Below are 18664 nucleotides of genomic sequence, written 5' to 3' on the forward strand. Positions count from 1 at the left end.
GTGGCACTGTGCATCTGGGAGCAACAAAAGGAAAATGTTGAAAAAGTGACTTTTTTTCCCCATATTTCCTAGTCCAAGAGGTGGGAAGTCAGACTGTTTCACAGCAGCCCTTGGAAAAGAGGGATGCTTCTCTGCCCTCTCCATGACAGCTTGCACTGGGGGACTCAAAAAGGCCTCTAAAGCAAATAAACCAGGAGTAGGGGACTTCCCCACACTTAATCTTTCAGTTTTGGAGTATAAACACAGGAGAAGCGAAGGGCGTACTTCCTCCACCCATCCATCCCTTAACCGCAGCCAGATCCATTTATAGTGTTGTGCAGCTCTTGCAGGCTGATTGAAATAAATAGATTCTCAGAGACAGGGTATTTCCCTTCCCTCCAGGATTGCTGTAGGAGTCTGTCCCTGCTTGTTACTGGAGAAATTTTATAGCCCTGCAAGTTGAGTCAACAGTCTTTACCCATGTCTGGAAAAAACCACCCTTGTTCTTTTAGCCCTGGGATCCTCATCTCACAGCCCTGGGTAATTGGGATTAGCTGTTACTCATGCAAACAGTGCCACTTAAGTTTAGTTTGATCTCATTTCCACCCAGAAAAGGGTTTGAGGGCCTCAGAAGTGTGTTGAGAGCCTTCACCCCCACTGAGCTTCTCACATCACTACTTTGTAAAGTCAAAGCATCTCCTTTAAAATCAGAGCAACAGCAGAGTCCCAGTGCTTGTGTGAGCCCCAGCTACCATGGCAAAAACCTTCCAAAAATTCCCTTTCAGATGTTGAACAAGAGTAAAACCATCAAGGTCACCTCCAGTTTGATCTTGGCACGTGCTGCGCATTCCTCTTTTCTCTTAACTCCAGCAAGGTTGTTAGCATCCCTTTATAGGTGTGTTGCTTGCCTGGTACAGTAGCTCTTCCAAAACCTGGCTGTGGGTTTGTCCCTGCCAGATGGAGTTTACTATGTTAAAGAAAACTTATTTTCTGTCCTCAACCTGGTCTGAACAAATTTAAGGCAACAGCACTCAGTGGCTCAAGGACCTCAGCTGGCTCCTGGTGTCCCAGCACAGATTAAGAGTGGAGTTACTGGGAGAGAGCTAGCAGGATAACTAATGTGGCAAGAACCCGGTGGTTTTTCAGGAACGTGGCGCTTTCTTTGCTTTCAGAAAACTTCACATCAAGATGAGGTACCTTCCTATAAAACAAACCATAGTTTCAGAAAGATGCAGAAACTCTGGGGTGAGTTCTTCTGCCCTGCACCATGCAGAAGGTCAGACAGGATTATTATAATGGTCCCGCTGGCCTTAACATCTGTGAAAATTTGCTGCAGTTCCTTTGAATAGCTAGTCAGCTTAGTAGGAGATGACTTTTTCTTTTTTTTTCCTGTTGGCATGTTATCAGAAGAGATCAGACTAATTGTGCATTTATCTGGAATTACAGTTATGAAGCTGCTCTAATAAGGCAGTAATTCATATCTTGAGTGATTTATGGCCCGAGCCTGAAAGCCCTCTGAATCCATTGACTCCAGCAGGATTTCCTAAGGCAGCAAGATACAAGGTCATTGCAGAGCCATGCTCCATGGTGCTGCTGATACCCTGATGGCATGGAACCACCACCTTCACAACACCACTTGTTTGTTAAAATTTACACAAAACACAAAGCGAACCCAGAATAAATGCAATTTGTGTACTACTTTCTTATTCACATGGCATACTTTAACAAATCCTGAAGTCCTCTCCTGCTTTCCCATGCTGTGGCACCTAGATCACTTGGGAGGAGTTTTAGGTGGCAGTTCTTCTTCACTCTGGAACTTGTACTGTTAAAATTCATTTAGCTTCAACAAAGAAGAGTAACGAGCTTTTATAGTCCCTCTGAAGTAGTTTTAACCTAGGACTCAAAAGACAGAGACTGCTGTTGAATAGCAATGTTTATTTAGCACTCTAACATTTAAATCTTTCTCCATTTCGATGTGTCTTTCCTTTTGAACTGGAGGAACAAGTTCCTCTATTTGCCTGCAAAACTCTTTTTTTCATCTTGCACTGAATCCCCAGAAAATCCTCAAATATTCTTGCAAATCTCAAAGATATTAAGGCGTTAGCCCCCCTTCCTCCCCATTTAGACCTTTGAAGGCTGGTGTGACTAGAATGATTTTGGAGTTATAGCTCAGAGTCTGAATAAAAAATGAAGGGAAGCGTTTTGCAATACTGTAGCCAGTACAATAACTAATTACTTATAGATTTTAGGTCACATTTGAAAAAGACAAATACTGAAATAAATGGATAATCATTTGGAGCTACCACTAACTGTTTAAATACTTTGGGTTAAACTCAGCTCTGTGTCATGGCAGAGCAGCTGCCTGCATTGATGCATGCTCCAGCTTCATACTGGTGCCAGTGAGAGCCAAACTGGCCCTTTTGCCCAGATCAGAAACACTTGTAGCTCAGGCTTGTGTGCTGCCCTGGATGGTTGGTTGGGCCTTTACTGGACCATGCCAGTGGGAAGAGAGTTAACCAGGCAAAGCATGACCAGTTCTGACACCAAGTGAAACAGGAAAAAATATCTGGGGGTTTTGAGGCCAGATGCTGTCTTCCACCTTGATGTTTAGCACAAAAAGCTAAGAAATGTGTTGGCAGATTTATGGTGATGTGATCTCACTCTGTGAAGAACAGAAAACTTCGGAACAGAGGGATGAAAATACAATTAGTGACCCATATATTAAGTGATGAGTTCAATCTTTAGATATGGCCAGCATGCATATTAAAATTTTCACCTGTATGTAGTATGAGCAGAGAAGTCATTCCTTTATTACAGTTCTCATTTACTGTGACGGCTTTAATGTACTTCAAAGAACAACAACCCTCAGACAGAAAAACTCCTTAGCTGTGAGCCAAATGAAATTGCCTTTGTTACATTTGCAACTGGAATCATCATAATTTTGCTAAGGGAAGATGCGTTATGGATGCATTCAGCATAAACTTCAGGCTTTGGAAACCTGGAGAACTGGCTTTTAGTTAGTAAACATTTTGCTCTTCAGCAGCCCTGTGTGCCTGGGTGGTACTTTGTATTGCATGTGACTTCTGTTGAGGATATGAAAATTACATTCAGCCTCTCATCAAACTCCTCTGGCAACCTGCAGCCTCCTCCTCTGTGTCATTTTTCTGTGGTTTGACAGTAATGCCAATATCGATATATGGCAATGATTAGATAAATACTTTTTATTTATTAACACGCATTCTCAGCAGGATCCTCCGCAATCTAAAGCTCCCACGCTGGGAAACCTGCAACTTGCTGCAGAGCTGAGCTTTCCGGATTCGACTGTCCATGGAAGAGGTGTTGGCTGGGGCCAAGCGTCTCTGCACCACAGGGCTGGGAAACCAGCAGCCTGGGTGCCTGCCTGTGCAGCAAACTGGGAGGGGTGGCACATGTCTCCTCCCTTCCCAAGGGATACAAGATGGGAAACTTCACTTCAGCTGCTTCCCTGCGGATTTTGGTACATCCTTCCATCCACGGCATGCATCCCATAGTCTCTGGCTGCTCCCCATTCCTTCACAGCTGACAAAAAGCCCAATTTTCTCCACAAAGGAGTGAAGTCCCAACTTGGTGCCAGACAGCCTCTATGGAATGTTCATCTTCTTGGAAAAGCAGGAAGAACAGTGTCAGATATTTTAGAAATGATATTTTAGGGCTCCCGAGATCTGTGTCCTCAAGGGTCTTGCTAGCTCACCTCAGAAATACATGTGAGTCAGTGAGACGGGGAGATGAACTACCCAAAACCCCAGTTCTCCCCACCCCAAATCTCTTCAGATCACGAGGAGTGGTCAGGGACAGGGATGGGAGCATCTGGAAATAACAGCATTCCTAAGGGAAAGTATTCCTTTTTAATTAATTGTATCCCTTTTATCCATGACAGCGTAATTGCATTTTGCTTAACTAAATCTTTTTAATTGGTGCTGGGAGTGAATGATAAGCAAAGCTGTATGATTCCTCATCAGCTATTATAGATAGCTATTTTAGGGCAGTGTAGGACAGTTAGTTGGGAGACTTAAAAGCTGGGACTGAATAGGACCGAGCTGGGTATTTGGCGAGAGAGGTGACATGGGCATGCGAGCCAGCCTCTACATCTCAGGTCTACCCACCTTTGTAGACGCAAGAGGCTTTTTTGTGGCTCACTGAGTACCCTGCGGTGAGTTGTAGCACTCTTCCTGCCCCGATGGACCTTCCCTTGCACCGGAGAGGTGGACGCGTGGGGCACGAGTGTCCTCCAAACCTGCTGCCCGGAGGCCCCGGGGCTGGGTTTCAGGCTCCAAGTGCCACGGTTGTGACTTGGGTCCTGCCTGCCCAGCGGCCAGGCTGGGGGTGAGCTGTGCAGCTGTCCCTCCTCTGTCCCTCCCAGGGGGAGAAATCTGGGGGTTTGCCTTAAAAAGAGTGTTCCTAGTTCCTAGCAGAGAGGAAAACCTGTAAAACTGTCCCAAATGCTTGGCAGTCTCACATAAACCAGCAGGCACAAGAGACTGAAGCACAATGGTATTTTCCACTCTTATTTTTCAAAATCCCTTTCTGGGGGGACTGGATGACCACAGCTGGAGTTACCGAAGACCTACAAACCACCAGAGTCTGCCTCATCCCCTCAGACTGAGCGCCCTGCTCTCGGGTTTCGGGTCTCGTCAGTCCCTTGAACAGAAAAAAACACGTTTTTGTCCTTCCCAGTGACACAGGGAACTCACGGGAACCCTCCGGCTGCATCACTGGCACCCTCCGGCCGTCGCTGCCCTCCCGCTCCCGGGATGCGCAGGAGTCACGGTTCTCCCTGGGAGAAAGCGGCAGCCGGGCCGGGCCGAGCCGAGCCGATCCAGGCCGGGCCGCGCCGAGCCGAGCCGAGCCGAGCCGAGCCGAGCCGAGCCGAGCCGAGCGGGCCGTTTGGCGCCGCGGGGCTCCCGACGCGGCGGCGGCGGAGCGGGTGGTGGCCCTTGAGCTCCCCTTAGTGTCGGGAAGGAGCATTTTTAATAAATACGCGTTGTGCGTGGAGGTGGCTGTGGCGTGTCCCGGTCGTTCAGCGCCGCTGGGTTACGGGGGTGATACCCGGGGCTCATCCCGCAGGTCCCGTCGCGCCGGTGGCACCCCCGGTAGCCGTATGTCCAGCCGTTGTCCTGCTGGGAAACGTTTATCTGACACAAGAATGGACATCACGATAATTCAGGCCTGGCTGTCCCCATGCTAGGTTTTTTTTCAGTGATTCTGCAAGAAATCAAAGTGGGTTTTTCTTTTTTTTGCTTTTTGGAATTAAATAGGCGCTTTTCTTCCCTCTGACAAAACACAACATAGCAGTGAGTGTGACAATTTGTACCACGTGAGGAGGTGCCACAGATATCTGTCATTTGAGTTAAAAGTGTGGAATTTAGTATGAACTTCTGAATCTGCTAAAGCGGAACTTCAAAATTTCATTTCTGCCACCTGGACTCCTGGCTCGCGCAGGAAGCAAGCCCCCACAACTCCTTCAGCTTACTTACCTTTATGGGAACTGGGAAGAATTTCTTCCTGCTTTTGTCACTAATTACATTAGTGACTTCTTTCTAGTTTCACCCAGGTTTGAACAGAAGAGGATCAGACGTAAATTGTGCTGCCACCACCTAGCATCCTCTGCTGTTTATTCACAGCTGGGCAGCGCTTCTCCAAGAGGATCCGTCAGGACTGACACAGTCAGGGAGTGTGAAACCACGGGCACTGTGACCCAGCCACAGCGATCCCCTCCAGTGGGTGCTATTTCTTGCATGTGGCACACCCTGCACTGGGCTCGGTTCTTCTCTCGCAGCTCAGACATGCTCTGCTTTACCATGCAGAAATGGTTGTGTTTCTAATTCTTGTGTGAGCTTTGTGCCCGCAGCTGGCTGGGCTTCCCTCTCCGGACCAGGCATGGGGAGTGGTTTTGTGAAGGCAACGTTTGTTTTCCTGCCAAGCTCTGGTTTTGCCAGCATGGTAATATTAACACAGGTCCTGGTCCTGAGCCCCCTGTTTCCCTTCCCAGACCAGAATGAACTATACTGGTGTAAGCACTTCTCTACTGGTTCCTGCATCCCCGCTGAATGGAGGGGGTTATGCCAGTGCTGCCAGGCAGCTGCATGTTTTGGCCCATTCCCCTTTAGCAGTGGCTTTCCCAGCCCCTGTAGCCATCACTCTGGCTGTGTGCCTGCCTGAGCCACTGCGAGCCCTTCCCCTTCCTCCTTTAGTCCCTGCAAGATAAATGCCATTTTGTGTACTTGGCATTGAACTCTTCAGTGTTGTCATGGTCTCTCCTGGACGGATATGAAATCCCTCTGACTCCAGATTTTGCAGATTTTTACATCTGCACTACAGGGTGAAGAAGTGGCAGGGGAGTAGGATAAGTACATCATGCTCTGGTTTCTGGCCACAGTGTTGAACAGTAGCTTGGGTTCAACCTGTTCCTGCTGCACTTAGGAGCAGATGAGCTGGGCTATACTGTCTTTTGCCCTGGGCATGCAGATCTAACCCCTGGTGTCTTGACCTTAATCCTGACACAACTGTTAATTTCTGGATGCCCATTCTCCAAAAAGGAGATTTATGGGAATTTAAGTACAGCCAAAGGGTTACCCCTTTTGTGACTTTCCCTTCAGTGGCAGTTTTGCCTGATGAAAAAATCACAAGTGTCAGCATTTAGCCTGAAAAATGGTGAGGAACATGCTCCATTAGCAAGGAAAGTGAGAAAAAGACAGTGTACATACCACATGCTGATGTATCAAGGCAAGAATACAGCTTGTTTCCTAACAGTGGAAATGCTTTATTTACATGTTGCCACACAAACAAAGAAAGACAAAGGAAACCCGTGCAGGCTCAGCACTGTCTGTGGGAGCCTTGGGGAAAGCCGTGTAAGCCCAAGCGCCGGCACTCAGCATGCTGTTAGTGCTGGTGGGGCTCCCTACAAGAACAGAAAGCTTTGTCTCTTCTCGTGCAGATGAGCCACTGTCTGCTTCCACCAGCTCTGAAATAGTTGTTATTCATCAGGTTTCACCACTGGTTTGTGGCAGGTGCTCCTTGCCTCCTCTAAACCAGAGCCAAGACTGATAAGTGTCTCTCTTCATTTTTCTGCTGTCAAAGGCATCAGAGTGGGTAGCGGAAAACTCTTTGGATTTTCCAGACTTCTTTCCTGAGGCCTGAGACCCCGTAACAAACATTTCCTCTGGTTCAAAACAGTGATGAGCGTTGTTGCAGACTGCACACTGCTGGGTCTTCTCACTCACATTGGCCCTGAATGCCCTGTCACCTCCTGCTCTTACCAGCAGTCCTTGTTTTTTCCACATATATCTGGATTTCTAAGCACTAAAAACAAGTTTCAAAGCTATGCAGACAAATGCAATTATGACTGACATTAAGGCAGAGATGTGGGGTCAATTACATGTTTTCTGACATTTTAAATCAAATGTCTGCAAGCAGGTTGTTGTGATCTGCCCAGCTACATGTACACAGACTGCTTGTCGCCTGCTGAATCCCTGTGCTAGTGGAAAAGGGAAAGACTTAGGCCTTAAGAAAGAGAAGCCTTTCAGCTGTTATCTCAGACACATGTAAGACTTTCAGTTAAGGTAAAAGCCTTTGGTTTGAAGTCCTTATTTTTACTCTGGAAGTTTAATTAGCTGATACTTTCCCATTATTACTTTTATTTGTCATTCCTTTGCTTTATTGAAGCATCTAATTTCTGAAGGTATGGAACACTTAGTTTTATACACCAGGTAAGTTAAGGCATATTGCTCCCAGGGACAGGTTAGGAAACACTGACAGAGAAGACTTGGCCAAGGTCAAAAACAAGGTCTCTGCTAAATCATGATAGTACAGCACCTAGATCCCAGGCACTTATTTTAGCACTTTAACCTGTGATCTGCATCATTTTTGGAGAACATTTGTATTTGCATGCCAGAGAGATCATGTGATGATTTCTGAGCATCCTCTGTCTTGGGTGTATGCACTTCACTGGGGGTTTTAGGCTCAGATTCCCCCCTGTACTGTGATGAAGATGGACTAGCCAGCTCAATCACAGTAACTGCCCATTTCTGCACACTGATCCTGTTCTCTCTTACTGCACTAAGCTAAAGGGGACCATCTCTCCTCCCCTGTGGACTTAGAGGGTCACACACGTGTGAGCTACTGGAGATGAGCTGATGTCAGGTAACTGAAAAAGCTGTGAACTGGCTAATATGCCTCAGCTCCGGCTGTTTTGTGACAACTGAGATGTTTTGGTTACCTGTGGGTCTTGCAACCGTTATCAATTTATTGAAAATTCAACTTTCTCTGTCAATATTTTTGTGACGTGGTAAAGAGACTATAAGCACAGCCTGACGAAAGTGGGTTCGCGTTATGAAGAAGAGCTCCATAGAGAGCAGAGGCAAGCAGTGGCTCCCAGGGCAGCCTCGGTGTCCCATCAACTGCACTCCACCCCAGCGTCCTCGCTGTGGAAACAGTCGTTCATTCCCCAGTTGCGCTTTGGACACTCAAAAATTGAATGTTCATTCCCTCTGCATTTTACGTCATCAAGCCAAATTTGTCCAGTGCCTTTGGAAGATGAATTAAACAAACAAACAAAGAAAAAACTGTTGGACAAAAGAAAGAAGAAAATGCATTTTTTTCCTAAGATACCTCTATGGATAGCAGATGTGCATTGGGTTGGAAATCAAGCCTTTGGGCATGGTTCAAGCAGCACTTGACATGCTGCTGCCTCATCCCAAGGGAAATGAGCTGGCACTTTGAGATCCTCTTTTCTCTCCTGCTGCTTGTGTAGAGGACCTTGCTGTGGTGCTTTCTGGGTGTGTGTAACCCCCCATGCCAGGCCTGGGGAGGTGGAAGGCTATTGTGGACTCACCCGGTGTGGCTGTGAAGGTGGAGACCGCACGGTTGTATCCCAGCATTTGGCAGACCACGGTGGCATCTTGGATGTCCCACTCATCATCACATATTGTTCCCCAGGACCCTTGATGGAAGACTTCCACACGGCCCCTCCTGCCCCCTCCCGCAATTCGTACAAGATGATTGAAGTTGCCTGACAGTTCAGAGGAGAAGAAAATAACTCTACTGGTCATACAGGCATGAGGAAAAAAGCACACTGAAAGATAGAAGCAGTGACCACCCAAACCAGACAGATGTTCCTATCTCCACAGCTGTAGCCAGGGTGGGACCAGAAGTTACTGGTAGCTCAAATCCGAACAATTCAATGCCCTCTCCTGGGTCTAGAGACACCAGGCTGCAGCTCAGAGCATGGACCCTTCAGTTGTGGTAGCCATGCTGTGGGTTAACCAGTGTGCCCAGGGGGGGATGTTGGTCCTGATCTCAGATAGCTTCAGTGCCACAAAGCAAGTGAGAGAAGAAGAAATAAAAGTCCCGTACCTTCTCCCTTTTCACCTTTGCTCCCTTTCATTCCTGGGGAACCTATTCCAAATAAAAAAAAAGCAAATATTTTACAGCTGTTTGGGGGAAAATCCAGTTATTAACTTTTTCTGAATAATTAGGTGTGTCAGAGATATGAGGGCTCTGTCCTCTTGTGGAAGGGACCCCCTGAGGTGGCTAAGGATATGTAAAAGAAATATGGCAAGAAAAGTAGGATAACATACAGCAAAGTCTTCCTAACGTGTGTCCCAAGAAAGAGGCCGCTTGCAAAATCCCATCCACCCACTTGTGGGAAACATATCTTATTCCCACTACTACCAGTAAAATAACATCTCTGATAGCCTTTGGGCTCTCCAGAAGCAGGCATGGTGTCTTCCAAAGTACTTGCAAGAAGATCTACATCATGGGGCTTGCTCTCCAGGTGCTGCTGCAGAACAGCAGAAAGCCACTCCCAAAAATTCTCCACATTTCTGTGTAGCATCCTGGTCTCAAGAGCAGGGGTGTTTGAAAAAACCCAATGAGCTCTTCCTCCAAAAGCTACTTCCACAAAGCACACATTGCTGTCTCCTTCTGGGGACTAGGAAATGAGACCCACACAGAGGGCATTTCCTAACCTGGGGTGACCCCAGTTACACTTTTCCCCTTCTTCAGAGACAAAGCTCCAGAAGACGAGTGCATGGAGGAGTGCAATATAGGCTCTAATTTATTTCCTTTCTGAGGACTCTCATAATGTTCTGTGTGAACAATTAAGAGAAAAAGCATCTGGAGCACTGGCTGCTTCCCATGGCCTCCCATAACTATTTTTGGGGTTTTTTTTTACTACAGGTCTTAGGGTTTTTAGAAGCATTCTATGATTGGAAGGGAGGGGGGTAAGGGTGGGGAGTATTTTTGTGTCCTGCAATTAATGAGGTGTAGTTAAACAGCTCTAGTATTTCTGATTCTCTGTTCCTGACCACCACATTTATGTGGGAGTTTTTCCAGTTGTGTGGCATGCTGCAAGTTGTCTCTACAAATCAGAGGAACATGGATTGTTGCAGTTTTCTGTGAGATCAGGATTTGAGAAAATCTAATGCATCTGTTTACTTGCATGTCCTTTAGCACACCTCCCAAGGTGTAAATGTGTCACTCTGAACATTCATCTTCTGGGAAGACTGATCTGTCTGTTGGTTCCTCTGAACGAGCTCTGTAAACATGCCCCAGGGCAGCTTGTGCCAGTCTGTGATGTACAGTCCCAAACCCAAACGCACCATCAGCTCCACAGACCTCGCGGTAAACAGCCTTACCAGATAATCCACGGTCTCCCTTGGCTCCTTTTACTCCTGGTACTCCTTTTGGACCTTGACTGCCATAATCACCCTTGCTTCCTTTTTGACCAGTTAGGCCTGGGATGCCTGGGTGGAAAACAAGAAAGTCATTGCATTTATCTCTTCCCAAGGAAAGAATGTGATGAGCATTTCACATTGATGCAGAGAAGTGGAACGTAGCATTTAAAATGCTTTGCATCATCAGAATAAGTCATGCTGTCAAACAAGGATTTACCTGGCATGCCAAGGTCTCCCTTTGTTCCCTTTTGCCCTGGAAGACCTAAGATCATCAAAACAAACAAATAAAAATTTATAAGACAGAGCTTTATACATTTATAAAAGCTTATGTAAACTAATATTTATAATGGATTTCAACTCGTCTGGTTTAGCTGTCTACACTATAGTCATCTATTTCTGAAGTCGGTGTTTTATTTCCCATTATACTCAGTAGAGACAATAAAGAAAATACAGGGAGTGGAGAATCGTCTTCTCCTGAAGCAGATCAGCTTCTGGTCATTTATTTCATATCCTGAACTCCAGTGATGGGATAGAGACCCTCCCTCCAGGTGGGTCTTCACTGACCATATAGAGAGCCTAGACATGTAAATTTAGGTGCATCAGACATGTGCAAGCACATAATATTGGGCCAGGTAACTCTCATCCCTACCATCCAGTTATCAATGAATGCAGAAATGTGCAGCACTTGGACCTTTGTTACCTCCTGTTGGAGATGAGAGGCTGTGTGCACTATATGAATTCAGTGCTGAAAAGGTTGATTCCAGAGAAATACACCAAAATAGACTTGTACTGAAGAATATCGCTTATCATTTGGATGCCTGGGACAGAGAGGTAGACTTTTTCAGAGGGAAGATCAAAGAAAAGGCCTAGGTTATGTGCTCTAAGTTGGCGTCTGAAGATACCTGTTCCTGCAATGCTACAGAGGAGGCCAGGACAGATTCTTGCTAGCGAATACCCTTCCCATCAGATTTACAGCCAGTAAAATTTGTCTTTAGCTCCAGGGTGGGGAGGTTGCTTGGCTCATCTTAAACTTCTACCTTGTTTCTGTGTTTTCTGTTTATATAAAAATGCAGGCATCACCTCCTCATGTATGTTACAGATGGTTGAAACCACCCCTCCAGTGAGTGACTACCCCCCTGCAGCATAGCAGAGGCCCAGGCCCACCATGGCATCCTGGGATGTGTTGGGCCACCAAGAACAGGACTCAACAGATTTCCTTGCTGTTGCAGATCCCTTTCCAGTGTCTGCACTATGCATGTCGTTGACCCCAAACCTGGTTTATTCTCCTTTACCTGTTATTCCCATGTCTCCCTTTTCACCTCTGAGTCCTGCAATGCCTGGTATTCCTAAAATTAAAACCAAATCAGTAAGGGTGAAGCCATCACACAGAGCAAGGGCAGAGTAGGAAGTCAGTGAGTTATAGGTTTGAGTAGTGTTGTACCTGGACTACCACTGGGCCCACGGTCTCCCTTCTCCCCTTTCTGACCAGGTCTGCCTTCAGCGCCAGGAATTCCCACAAGTCCAGGTTGTCCGATTACGCCTTGAGGTTGAACAAAAGCAGCACATGTGAAATGCAACACAACATATGAAGGGAAAAAATAAAGATAACTCAAGCACCAGCCCCTGTACTATGCAGATTGAGTTGACCCTATGAAGGCAAAACAAGAGCTGGGTTTCTCTGAATTGCACCCCTCCCCTGGCAGTGCTAATCTTAGCAGCTCGGTGAGTGATGGTCTGGAGTGAATGGCCATATGGATCCAGGTCCTTGCAGACTGCCAGCCTTGAGACGCACAAGCGCTTTCCTAAAAGCAGCCAATTTCTGCCCTTGTGTGTGCACACATGTCAGGAAGGAGGACGTGGGTCTCCACAGTACAGGACCCTTCTTGCTCACTCATTCTCCTGCACAGTGAGTGGGGTCCAGATGAGACAGCCAAGGCTGTGGGATGTGTTTGCACAATGTTGGCATGGTTTCTTCATCTGATCATCATCTTCTCTTACCCATGTTGATATCTAACCTGGCTGCAGTTTTCCTTGTCATGAATCACCATCTAAAAGAAATCGGTCTCATATCTCTAGAAGAAACTGCACATTCTGTACAGCTTACCTGCTTCTCCTTTCTGCCCAGGATGTCCAGGCTCCCCCTTGTTACCTGTAACAACATCCTAGCATCAGTTCTAACGAGGCTTAGCCAAATGCTTCAGCTAGGGCAGCCCTCCACCATGGCACACGTGTGCTGACGGTGGGTTGTGCTGTGTCCTCTGCACTTACCATTTAAACCCGGCAGTCCTGGGACTCCCTGCTGTCCCTGAGGACCCATGGGTCCACGGGGCCCAGGGTCTCCCTTCCTGGCCGGTTCACCTTTCTGTCCTTGGAGACCTATCAAACAGCACAGCACACATGTATAAATTCAAAAAAACATTCATTGTCTCTGCAGCTAGTGGAGCACCTCTGTCTAGCTGCACCAGTAGCAGAATTTGGCCTTACACCTGCATTTACTATTTCATAAAGTTGTAGAAGGACAGGGCTGGATGGCACCTCAAAAATCTGAGCCACCTCTGTCTCTGGCAGACTGTCTGGCCCGATGTTTGTCTGACCTGCTGTTAAAGGTTTGCAGTGGTGCTATGACACCTCCCCAGTCTATTCCCTAAACTATCCCTACGACCAGAGTGTTTTTGCCTCTAGTTAAATATCCCTTATTGCAGTCTGAACCCTTCCCTTCTCCTACCAGTGGAGGTGGAGAACAGCATATTCCACTCTTGTGCTTCCAGAGCATTGCCAAATCTGCCCTTAGCCATCTCTTCTCTGAACAGATGATCAGCATGCTCCAGAAGAGCTCAATTACTTGAAAGTACCTCATTTAAAGACTGACATCTCCTTCATCTTTCTGCTCCAGAATTATCCCAAAGTGCTCATCTTTTGCTATTTATCCTACTTTCACTTTTCTCTTCTGAAGCAACTTGTGCTAATGAGCGCACTGGAGCATGTGAGATCTGATGGAAGATCTGAGGGAGCTCTAATCAACCTGTCCGACTGTCCTCCCTGGTCTGCACCGCACACATCTGCTTTCTTTTGCTAATTTGCTCTCCTCTCTGGGTGCAGCCTGTGTGAGACCACAGCTATCCAGGAGATGCCCACTAATGCATGCTACATGGGAGAAACACGGTGTATAACTCTTCTACTTAAGGTGTATAAAAGTCAGGCTTATATAAAATACAAAGTTCTCAGTAGGTTTTACTAAAGTGAGGACTAACATCCACATGCTTGTGCATATAAATTATATTGTATTATTTTATACCATGAAAATGCTACTGCAAACATTGCTGCTTTAATGTGGGATGGGCTGGTAATTTAATACCTGTGGCTTTCATTAGACAAAGGTCACTCTGTAAAGAGACTTCCATGGTTCAGAGTCAATATTGTGCATGTCCTCTTCCCCCACCCCATGCTGGAGCATGACATGAAATGAAATCCCTTCATATCAGGACAAGTGTCCTGTTCATCCAGCTCTCTCATTGACCAGCAAGCCATGCTCGGGGCTGCCTGGATTTTTATGAAATATCTGATCTATGAAGACTTCTGGTGTTTTAAGAAGAAAGAGTTTAAACAGGAATAGATGTGAGAACCTTAAAAATGTTGAGATAGTGAAGAAGTCTTACCTGTAAGCCCTATGTCTCCTTTTTCTCCTCTCACTCCTGGTTCACCACTTAGGCCAGCAGGACCAGGATCTCCTTTGCTCCCCTTCACACCCTGCAGTCCATGTAAGCCTGCAAGGACAACACCGCTTTTCTGATGTTTCATTGGATGTCCTGTCTAGTGAATGCCAGCATCAGGCCATGCGGTTCAGCTGTGGGTATGAGCCAAACTCCACTCTTCGTGTACTTGAGACTGGTGCTGGTGGCAGTGGGGAACTGGCCCACTGTGACTGGTTCACATTGACTTCTAAAATTAGACTTTTTCCAGCTAAGTTTTGCTTTTGCTCACATTAGTTTTACATAGGCTTATTTCCTTCAACTCCAATGACATTCCTACTGACTTACACCTTGACTGAGGACAAGATTGCCCTTAAATCATCCATAAACTCCCTTTATGTTCATCCACAGAAGTAATTCAGGTGTCAGAAAAGCCTTACCTTGGAATCCTCGGTCTCCCTTTGTCCCCGGTGGTCCCTGTATCCCTGAGATGTAAAATACATATATCAGCTGACACACATCATCTATTTGCAGTAATGGCTAAGAAGAGATTAATTTTTTAATCATCTTTTGTGCATGCGCCTTCGGTCACCACGAGGCCAATCTTCAGCTGGCAGGAACCAGCACAACCACTTGAGTAAAGTCCATGGATCTTGGCTGAGTGTGTGGCTGGGCCGGGGCCAGCTGTCCTCCAGCCAAGCCCAGCTCATGGGGACCTTTGGGAAGATCTTTCCTGAAAATGCACTGAACAATTGGGCTCTGATGCATAATAACGGTGCTTGGCGGGAGGTGCTGTTTCAATGTTGTAAGTGCAGCCAGGAAGATATGAAAACATGATTTTAAAAAATGTGTTAATTTTTTTTTCTTCAGAAAAGCTCATCAGTGTAGCCAAGAACTAGGGATGGATGAGATACAGACCTGATCTAACAAGGGTTGCATCTTAGATCATCATCATAGGATCATAGAAATGCTGGTTTCTCTGGACATCGCCTAGTCCAACCTCGGCTCAAAGTGGAGCCAGCATTAAATCAGGACTTGCTGCATCCTCAGAGTCTGGAGACATTTATCTCCTTCAGTGGGTGTAGTTCTACCCAAAAACCCCAGATGCCCAGGACAGCAGCTTGTGCACAGTTGTAGAGTGGAGCACTTGCACCCAGCTCATTCCTGAGTCTGTTCAGTCGTTTCCCCAGGGACAGGGTGAGTAAGGTCCCAAATCTGTCACTGTTTGTAACACACAGTGTTCAGCTGGGGGCCTGCAGAGCAGGGATTGGGAAGGTCTCCTTGAGTTGTCCTGGAGTGAGCTGGGCAGCAGTACTTGCTATGTCTGGGGCAGAAAGCCCAGCTATCCGCTGGTCATGGGAGGCACATAAACCCCCTCACTGGTCCTCTCTTGTCACACATGGAGGTTTGGGGAGGTTATTGCAGGTAATGACCAGGTACAGTTTCTCCATCACCTCTGAGCTTTTCTGGTGGGGTAGCAGTGAGGAGGCAGAGCCAAAATGCTCCTCCGTGGTGGTCACTGACCTCTGTGGGAGCACTCGGGCAAACTGAGGCTTGCGGAGGATCATTCAAAAGGTGCAGCAGGTCTCCTCATGGCCAAGGCACTGCCTGTCTACACATTGGGTAGAATCTGGGTCTAGAGACTGAAATCTCAAATACTCACTTCAGGTCTCTTAGGGAAAAAAGAGGAAGAGGAAAAGAGGAAAAGTTGCTTACAGCTCATTTACCTGGTGGACCAGGATCTCCTTTGCGTCCAGGAGGCCCTGAAATAAATATTTAATGGATATTTTTCAGTAGTCAGAACTCATTGAGGAACATACCAGTGTGGGGTTGATAGGCTTGAGGTCTGTGCTGAAGACACCACCCTTTCAGAAGGCACCCAGAGTCCGAGTCTACAAGTTATGTGAGGGGAGACCAGCCTGGAGCCAAATGTGCAGCTGCAGTGTGATCTGGGAGGGCTGCACAAGGCTGTGCTCCAACTTCTCTAGGTGTATCCAGCTCCCTGGCCAGGGAGTCTGGAGCCAGTGTCCAAACCTGGGCACTGGTGCATCACTAACTGACAGAAAGACCAAATCTTGCCCTAGTTATTTGTTCATCTGAACTAGGATTTTGGCCCAGCTTTTCCAGATGTGCAGGGGAACCAGCTCTTCTCACTGTACAGCCAGCATGGAGAAATGGAGCCATACCTGCAACCAGGGTGATGTTGTTCATCAGCATCATCAGGTTTGCATTGCTGCTTTTAATTATGGTGATTTCCTCTTCTAAGCTTCTCCTCCAGTTTTCTTCATGTCCCATGTGCTTCTCTGCGGACTTTCTCTCCAAAAGCAGTTTGTCACCAAAGGAGCTTTCCAGAATATCTTCTATATAGGAGGCATTTTGTTCCTGAAGTTTCAATATCTCTCTCTGCATCTTAAACACTGAGGAAACAAAAGGTCCATGCAATGAATATTCCCTGCCTGATCCAGCTGGGAAATGCCTATTTGGCAGAGCAGCTCCTTGGCACCTGTGGAGGACACCTGGGGTTAAACACCACCACTGTTTGACCCGGGGAGGTGGTTTTCATGTGCCCGGTCTTTGGGTCTTTGCAAATGCAAGGCACATATACAGAGAGAGGGAATGATTTCCCGAAGCAGCTGCTTTGACTTGCGGTGTACAGAGAAGCATCTGTGCTCCCTTGGAGGTTTTCTATCTGCGTGCTCATCCCTGCTTGCCCGTGCCACCCGAGAGCACCCAGCAAAGCTGTCTTTTGATGTCAAGCCCGCAGTAAGGTTGCAGCATTACCTTTGTACACCAGCAGCCCCTGGCCGGCCGTCAACAGCAGCAGGTAGATGCCAAGGGCCGTCCGAGAACAGCATGTGGATGGCTTTCTTTGGCTTTGAGGCTCTAAAAATCAACAGAAGTAGGGTAGACTTCCTCTCACCTCTCTCCTGCTATGAACTCTGCTCACTTCCAGCCATTTCAGGCTTGGCCACAATAAATTAGCAGTGCCTTGCAGCAACGGGGAGCAGCAACGTCCCTCTGCGATACTGCCAGGTCCTGCAGGCAAGGCAGGCTGCCTTCTTCTCACCCAGGCTTTGCACTGCAATTCCCTTGGCCATCTTTTCCTTAGCCAATTTAACCAGCTCACTTCCATCAAGACTTAATCCAGCCTCTAACAGTATGAATGTGGTAGTTGTCCCCTTTCTGCATCAATAAACTCCCTGTTTCCGTCGCTTTATAGTTGTCCCAGGCTGCCATTCAAAGAGGGTTGTTCAAAGCACATGCCCTCTCCATCCAGAGTGCCACATACATTTGATTCCAACAGTGATACATGTATGCATCGAAACAAATGAAAAATCAATAACAGACTGAACTGCAGAACAAATAAAACAAGTCATAACATTTAAAACAAATCGTCACCAGCAAGTGTAAAAGAAATAAACTGCTTTGTTGAATTTTGGCCTTTGGGGAGAAAAAAGTATTTCAGAAACATTAATAACTACTTCAGACATTCAGTAAGTTACCCTTAATTGAGTTTTTTTCAAAGCAATGTAATCAGGAGTTTAAAGTCTAAGTTTTAAAAGAGTACAATGACTTAATTAGTTTTACAATAGAATGGTTTAGTCAGCAGTGAAGTATTTATATTCAGCTAAAAATTCATAAACTTACATTTTTTATTGGATCTGGTGATTTCAGTATCTTAACTACTAAGACATGAAAGTTTTACTTAGTGAAATTAGGCATTTTCTAAAACAGAAAAAGAACTATTTTTTTCTGAAGCTTTTGGCTAGAAAGGACATTTTCACATATTTCTCTTTTTAAAAGGCAGTTAATTTACTAGCAAAATCACTGTAAAAAGCATTTAATATGCAGTATAAATACAATATTCCATTTTTATGTGCTGCTTTCCTCATAGACCAGATAAAATCCATATCAATCCATTTAATAAAAAGAAACCTTACCACTTATCTGAAAGGTTGTGGTAACAGCTGAGCCAAACCCAGTCTTGTCTGAAATACTGTAAGTGTTCATATTACTCGAATTTCCATCTCCCCCGTATCTGTCTTTAATTTTCATGACAAATTTCTTGTGGCTAACCTAAAGTCTTGTCAGATTATGAACAATAAGGAACTGAAGGGACTTCCTATCTGCCTTCTGATTAGATATGCTTTCTGATATGCTTTTCCTATCTGTGCAGTTTTTATAGACTTGTGAGAACTCTGATGTGGTAATTTGAACAGTTCCTCAAAAAATCCCACAGCTAAGATGTTCAGCTGCTCTTGTGTGATTACTTGGGGACACGGT

The 18664-nt window shown here is 46.2% G+C and overlaps 1 protein-coding gene across 1 annotated transcript; it reads right to left on the minus strand.

The window, feature by feature from the left end:
• Positions 1-6754: 6754 nt before the first annotated feature.
• Positions 6755-18440, minus strand: MARCO (macrophage receptor with collagenous structure). Its single transcript, XM_074872331.1, has 15 exons — positions 18322-18440; positions 17162-17263; positions 16567-16797; positions 16108-16143; positions 14821-14865; positions 14348-14455; positions 12960-13067; positions 12796-12840; positions 12133-12231; positions 11984-12037; positions 10909-10953; positions 10653-10760; positions 9370-9411; positions 8849-9025; positions 6755-8541 (listed from the first exon to the last, which is right to left on the minus strand). The coding sequence occupies exons 1-15, from the start codon at positions 18434-18436 to the stop codon at positions 8411-8413; spliced, it is 1446 nt and encodes a 481-aa protein (XP_074728432.1). The 5' UTR covers positions 18437-18440; the 3' UTR covers positions 6755-8410.
• Between the last annotated feature and the right edge of the window lie 224 nt (positions 18441-18664).

The sequence above is a fragment of the Strix uralensis genome, chromosome 6 (assembly GCF_047716275.1).
Source record: "Strix uralensis isolate ZFMK-TIS-50842 chromosome 6, bStrUra1, whole genome shotgun sequence".
NCBI classification, from domain to species: Eukaryota; Metazoa; Chordata; class Aves; order Strigiformes; family Strigidae; genus Strix; species Strix uralensis.